We start from the raw sequence: 7,278 nt of genomic DNA, 5'->3' as shown, positions 1-7,278 counted from the left end.
TTAATCGAATTTTATGTATTTTATGTAAATATAAATAATGTTTCAACAACCTTCTCTGTCGTTGTTTTGTAACGAAGCATTTTCGTATTTTGTTTCATTTCCACAATGCAATTATTTATACATGTTAAATTTCTAATAAGCCTTTATTCAATTAACTATGACCCACATTATACAGGGTGCCAAAAGTTTATCTCAACTTTATTTTCTTTATACCCCAAAAGAAGCCCTAAACGTTGGTCCGAAAGGACGATAAATAAAAAACAGCTAGTTCGATTAGGTCTTAGAGTTTATTGTTAAATCGTATAGTAATTACTATTAATATTCAGTCTTGACAGCTTATCGTCTATCCAATTTCTAAATTTCGCCACATTGGCGTACACTCCTGGAATGTTTTCCTCGCCGCATCCAATTCCCCAAGACACAATTCCGGATTGGACGTAACGTCCACGATTAGTGGAATCTGGACATACCAGCGGACTGCCACCATCACCCTTAAACAATTACACATCAAATTAGAATAATTCCCAAAACAAACAATGTACTGGATTAGCCTGTATAACATTTAATGAAGGAATACATACAGTGCAGGTGTCTTTTCCTTGCTCGCCTCCAGCACACGTAAAACTAGAATGAAGATTGAACCTTTTGCCCAATCGAGTGGTCTGAAGAGCGCTCTGACACTGTTGGAAACTCACCATAGGAAGTTCGATTTTTTTGAGAATCACTTGATAAGATCCGTGGAGACCTGAAGAAAAATAAGTGTCAATAGTCGAATTTTGCATATAAAAATGTGTTAAATTGTTTGTATAAATCAATTTTCTTAATAAAAATAGTTTTATTTTAAATTGTTTTAGTGTATTTTTTGTATACCTACCAAATACGTTCTTGCCCCATCCACTAGCCAAACATTTCCTCGAGTCGATATTCTCATTCTGACTCGGTAGACAAATAGTTCCGATGTTATCTGCTTGATTAAAAGGCTTGTCCAAAATTAATAAAGCGATATTATTATATAGCACATTAGGGGCGTATTTTTCATGGATAATGGCCTGGATTACGGCTCTCTCTTGATGAGGCAGTCGCTCTTTTTCGGTCTGAGTATCCCACTCTCCAGCTCTCACTTTGTATTCATCAAGCTGCAAGCTGGAACGCGAATAGTACAAAAATTTTAGAATTTATCAACGCAAGTGCTCTTATATTCGACGTTTTTTGTTGCAGTCTATTATTGAACTTGGAGGGTTTGGAACAAAGAGCTTGTGCTTAGATTATGGCAAGTAAATTGTATATAAAAATAACATTTATTTTGAGTGTATTATACAAACTACTAAAGCAAATGATTGAAACTCAGAATGTAATTATTTACTCGTTAACTACATTAGCAAGATAAGACCGTTCGAAAAAATCCAATAATGGCAATATTGTTCATTTTTTCCTGCCCTCGCTTAAAAGCAAGTTTTTACATTTTTTAAGAGAAAAATTCTTCGTCCGCGAAATTTCTTTGTTGATGCATTTTGTTTTAATTAAACACATGGTGATTTTGATGATCTGTTTAAGCCACTGATTTATGTTTGTACCCTTGCAAATCGTTCGGATGAGAAGTGTAAAATTAATAATTTTACATGGTTTGTTTGGTTTCAGCACTCAATTTGTCAACTTTACTTTAAATAATCTAAGAATCCAAACTACTTGTCGAAGTTAAAAACTGCCAGAAGTTTATTTATTTGGAATGAAACAAAGAACTTGAGAGCCGAAAATACACCAGTGTCTAAGAAGAAGTTTTTTCAGAAGTCGAATACGCCACTGCAGGAAATTAACAAAATACTTTCCTGCAAAATTAGCGCCATTCTTCGCTATTGATCGTTGTGAAATCTACATATGTTTTGAATATTTTTAACTAATTTCTAAAATTAAATCTCAACATTTTGTAAATCCGTATTGAAAAATATTTAGCACATGTTTATACAGTCTATCTACTTAAGATGGCAAAGGATGAAAAATTTTGATTCGTAATTTAACTCAAAAAAGTTATTCGTTTTAAAACGTTCTGCGTGCTTTAAAATATAATTATCAGACATTGATTTTTTTCCGTCGTGTACAAGGTTTGTCAAAATTATAAATTTAGCTCAAAACCAAAGTGCGTTTATCTTTTAGTATCGAACACTGTTCTTACAAAAATTTTATCTAAAGCTAAAACCCTCGAGCAAAGTGTAATTACTTGAAAATTTCCTTTTGTGAGAATTTGCTTATTCGTTTCGGTACGGAACAAAAAGTTCATGTTTGTTATAAATAAAAGCGGTAAATGTTGAGGTTAGTAATTACATATTTAAAAATAAAAGTACTCCTGAGCTAAATGCATATATTTCTTGCAAACCGGAGACACGACTGAAACAAAATAAAATCTGGCAATTTTATTGTAGATTTTAGAATATGCAGAACTTTTTATAGGAATAACTTTTTTTCATAAATTAATAATAGAAAAGTTTTCCCATATTCCAAAATTCCTGTCTAATTTGCTTGTTATGAAATCTGTATTTTGCTTTGTAAAAATAAATATCAACAACTTGTAAGTTGTTGATCACAAGTTCAACTATCGTTTATAAATCAAAGTAGGGTTGTATTCGGAAGTATAACTGCGGCTAAAATAATACCCTTCTTCTACCAAACACGTTCTGTATTCAACTGTGTTTTTCTATTATTTTCTATGATATGTATTTCTATTTTTACGTGTTTTTCTTAACCCATACATAAAATAAAAGCAATGAAGATTTAAAAAAAAATAGGTATTTTTTTTGGAAAACCGTTACAAAATAATGCTTCCTTGAACATCGAATTACATATTAAGCAGGAATTTCAAATGGAACACCCTGTATTTTATGGCGGCTGTCGAAGGACGAACTCATGTTCTATTTAACAGTCGTGTACGATAATAAATAATAAATCTAGTTTAAGCCAATTTATAGGCAAAATACCCAATTTTGCAACTAAAGATCGTTTTTATAACTTATTAACTTTACAGACTGATTTATTAAAAGATTAAGAATTAAGATGGCAGTTAGGATGTATCGAAATGCAGATGTTTTCAATTTATTTGACTTTTAGGGGAAAAGTCAACAAATTTGTTTAAATACTCATAAACAAGTTAAATACGCACACACTAACAATTTTAAAAAATCCTTATACAGGAATGGGACTTTAATTAGCAAGGTAACATCTCAGAATAATAACCCCAAAAAGAACTAACAAAAATCTACTTTTTGCTCATTTTCAGGCATTCATGCCGCCCTGAATTAAAATTATTAATAGCTTTCGCGCCCAATTCTATGAATGAATTTCGCAGTTTAAAGTTTATTACAACCTAAGGATTTTTTTACGACTTTTTTAAAATTATATTAACTCGAACTGGATAAGTTCCAAATTAAAAAAAAAATCAAGTACAATAATTTTTGGACTTCAGTTCCAAGTTTTGCTGAGCTGCACACTTTCAGTTTCAACCATTTTTCCTAATTGAGCACAAAAAAATAAGTGAAACATTTTAATGCAGAAAATGCTTTGAAATTTTTTTCCAGAAAAGTTTATAGACTTTCAAACAGTTTATTGATCGATTGGATGGAGCTTTGGCTAATTGTAAAAGCAAAGTAACTTAAAAACTTGCAATCATCAGACGACTGAAAACTAGCCACCACTGAAACTCACAGAAGATTTAGAAAATCTTCTAAATAGACGAAAAAAGAGAAAAGACTTGCATGTTAAATCAATTGATTTTCAGGGGATTATTTTAGTTCCAGCTTTCAATTTTAACTATCGCCAATCATGCAGCTTTTTCGTTCTGCATTTAAGGCATGACCATGCTGTTCCTCATTACAAGCGTACATTTTACTGTATTTTGACGTTGCAAACTCACTACATGTATTCACTTATATGCAGAATGTTGCTTAACCAAAATTTGTAAAATAATTAATTATAAAATGAGCATATTTAAAGAAACCCAAATAAATATTTTATTGTAGAGTGTTATGGTAAAAAGCTTCAGTTGCGAAAAAAATTACGTCTGATGCGGAATTTTATATGAAATTGTAGATGAAATAGCGAGTTAAAATAATACTATTTTCGAGAAGTCAAGTTCTTCGTCAGTCTTCTCCTAGCAAAAACGTACTTTTTACCTGAGAGTCAATAGTGATCGTAATAAATATCTTGCGAAAAAGCGAACAATATACCTACTCCAAATTTGAAACGAGAAAGTGAAGTAGACAATCCAGATAAGTACAAAAATTTAGAAATTTATGCAAAACATTGAAAAAAGATAAAAATACTGGAAACTACCAACTTAAACTTAGTATGCCAAAAGAAATGATTATACTCGTATTTTAAACAATTCTTTAAAACCTATATTTTTGCGAAAAACGTGTAAGCTTGATGTTTTGTAAACCAAAAAATCTGCTCTTCTAAAGAATTGATACGTACTTGGCAACGCAATGCGCCCCAGTCAGCACCACATTAGGTGCAATCAATGAACCTCCACAGAGTGCCAGACTTTCATTCTTGGATGGCTGATAATTTGTTCTCAACACTGCGATCATCCAAGGCAATTCACCATATTCTGCTTCGTTGTCCCTGAAAGGATCCACACTGTTTGATTATGTTTAATTCAAACAAAATCATAGCTAAATCCGGATGCAGCTAAACTTACTTGTTTCCAGTAATTTTAAAGTCGATTCCATTAGGATTCCGTATTCCGCACTTAATGGAACTTGGTCTGGGTGTCGGTTGCATAGTCGTAGACGAAGTGACTGGTCGTGCAGTGGTTGTAGTTGATGTTGAGGTTGGCTTCAGTGGATCAACTGAGGGCTCGGGTGTAACATTGGGGTTTTTCATATCGTCCTTTTTGTTAAGTCCACAACATACGTCCAAGTAATGTTCACATTCTCCTCCAAATCTGGAAAGTCAAAAAATCCATTGATTTACATTGGCAAATTTTCGTTTTGTAAATCTAATATGTATACGGTAATTTTTTTTTCATTTGCGATTAATTAAAAGTCGCGGATGGAGTAAAAGCCATTAAAATGGAATTAGTCTCCAAACAAGTTGCTAAGCCACTTTTAAGACCGGTTTTGGGCCTTTAAACCCTCATCACTTGAATCTACCCCCGCAAATAAACTTCCAAATTTGATATGCCCGAAGATTACATGTAATCACTCAGGTTCTATGCATAGATAGTAATGTTTTTGTATGTACTAATTTATCATCAATTTTTTTCTCAGTCTATTTCATATAACATTCATCATCTTTAATATCGTAGTTTTTCTTCTGGAGTTGATAAATGGGCTGCTGTCGATAAAATTCTCGCTTAGTCTTCCAAAAATTGATTTATTAAGTTGTTATTTCTCCTCATATTAATATATGTTGCTTTGTCTGCTTTTGAACAAAATATTCCAGCATATCAGATTTTCCAAATTAGGGCATATAGTAAACAGAAGCAGATACATAATTTGCATTAAAAAATAATTCTAATTCAGTCAAATAATAAATAGTTATAAATGACTTTGCCACGAATCTTTCAAGTTTAATTTTTGCTTCAAATAGTTCTTCAGAAAAGTGTTTTCTTAATTTCAGGAGCAAAAAATACAACTTTTAACAGTTCGTTATTTAATCCAAAAATAATAAACCTTATTACATTTTGATAAACCAAACAATTGTATGTCGATTTGGCATCACAACTTTAAAAAATTTCTTCCAGTGTTTGCCTGTATTAGGAAGAAGACATATAATAATCCGAGTAAAATATAGGGATAAATAATAAAAACTAGCATACAACCATTGTTAGCCTGTACGTAGCATTTAAATCACCAGGTAATGAAGTGGACAAGTTTTTAAATTAACGTGTAGATACTTTTATCTGATACCTTATATCAATCAATCCAAATCCATTGGTTGATCCGTCCTCAATAACAGTTTTAGTGACGCCATCACATAGATGATATGGAACGCAAATGTTCACTCCTTCAGAACTTCCTTCGCCGCATTTTTCCAAAGCACCGTAACTTTGACCTTTCGGTGTTGTTACTTCCACGTAATTTTTCATAAAGTCGTCGCTTTTCTCGGTGGGAAACAGGTCACCAATCAATGAGGCATCATCAACTGGTTGAGCGCCCACCAATGCCACAATCAGGCTAATTATGTGGATTGTGTACCTCATTCCTAAAAACAAATTCGGGTTATTTATTTTAAAATCACAATTTAATTTTTTAAGCTAAAACAGTTTAGTTGTATTAGTGTATCTCACTGGCTTGATATTTCTTCTCCGACTTTACTTTAATTGAAAATCAACCTCGATTGTGAATTTTCGGACCCACTTCTAACGTGTTCAAACTTTCTGTAATTGGCGCTAAATTTGCCTACATTTTGTTTTTGAAAAAGGATCAAACTCCAAACAAAAAGTCCTCGAAAATCATATGATAGAACAATGAACTTTTAGAACAATTTAAGATTAAAAATAAAAACTGTTATACAGGACCCTCCATAAAAGTGGAACGTATCACATTCATGAAGGGCCCTTATGTACGAAGATTTACAATACGGTCTATTGGCTTTACAGCAGGGGATCCAAAGCCTTTAGAAACCAAAAAGTACTTCAATTGATGCCGGCAGATTGCATGAGACGACAAACAGAACAGTTGTCACATATGTATATGGAATAACAGTCAAGTGCATTGTCTTTTGTATTGTAAAATATCTGTGTAATGTTTGAAGTGTCCAGAAAATAAGTAACAACTTGAGAGAAATATATTTTTTTTGCTTTTGCTTACTTAATTTTCTGCGATTTTACTTTAATTTTATTCATTGTATAGTCTACTTTTTTATAAATTACTTCTTATACTTACCTACTACCATTTGAGTTCAGAAAATATACATTAAATTATACATTTAATAAGTTTAATTAATTATTCGATTTTACAATATTGAAAATGTATTTAAATGTAAATTATGTACGGTGTTAAGTTAATAATTGGGAAGTAAACATTTTCTGTTAAGTTAATAATTGGTGCACGCATAAATCTACGATTTATTGTGCTCCTGAAACAAAAATGTTCATTGTTCATTGAAACATTTGAAATAAATATTATTCTTATTATTTTAGTAATTTTTGTAAAAATTTTCACGTGTTTCAAGACATCAGCGTCCAAAACTCAAAAGCAACTTCATAATTCGAGGAATTAGTAATTATAAATTTCATTATTATCAGAATACGTTTATAATTTTTTACGTTTTCCCCAAATTATT

At 31.7% G+C, this 7,278-nt stretch overlaps 1 protein-coding gene across 2 annotated transcripts in view; it reads right to left on the bottom strand.

Moving 5' to 3' along the window:
* Positions 1–268: 268 nt before the first annotated feature.
* The window catches only part of LOC109535340 (phenoloxidase-activating factor 2), a 9,387-nt gene continuing 2,377 nt past the window's right edge, over positions 269–7,278 (bottom strand). The window contains exons 3-8 of one of the 2 annotated variants that reach the window (XM_048660713.1): positions 5,901–6,195; positions 4,688–4,933; positions 4,462–4,626; positions 875–1,143; positions 582–745; positions 269–491 (exon numbers count right to left, since the gene is read on the bottom strand). In XM_048660713.1, coding sequence (XP_048516670.1) covers positions 294–491; positions 582–745; positions 875–1,143; positions 4,462–4,626; positions 4,688–4,933; positions 5,901–6,193 — 1,335 coding nt within the window. In that variant the 5' untranslated portion in view covers positions 6,194–6,195 and the 3' untranslated portion in view covers positions 269–293. The remainder of the gene's footprint in view (positions 492–581; positions 746–874; positions 1,144–4,461; positions 4,627–4,687; positions 4,934–5,900; positions 6,196–7,278) is intronic. The other variant, XM_048660714.1, reaches the window with a different exon arrangement.

Source organism: Dendroctonus ponderosae, unplaced genomic scaffold (genome assembly GCF_020466585.1).
Source record: "Dendroctonus ponderosae isolate FM_Combo_2020 unplaced genomic scaffold, Dpon_F_20191213v2 Dpon_F_20191213_1, whole genome shotgun sequence".
In the NCBI taxonomy this organism is placed as follows: domain Eukaryota; kingdom Metazoa; phylum Arthropoda; class Insecta; order Coleoptera; family Curculionidae; genus Dendroctonus; species Dendroctonus ponderosae.
This window is presented reverse-complemented; position numbering and strand designations above follow the sequence as displayed.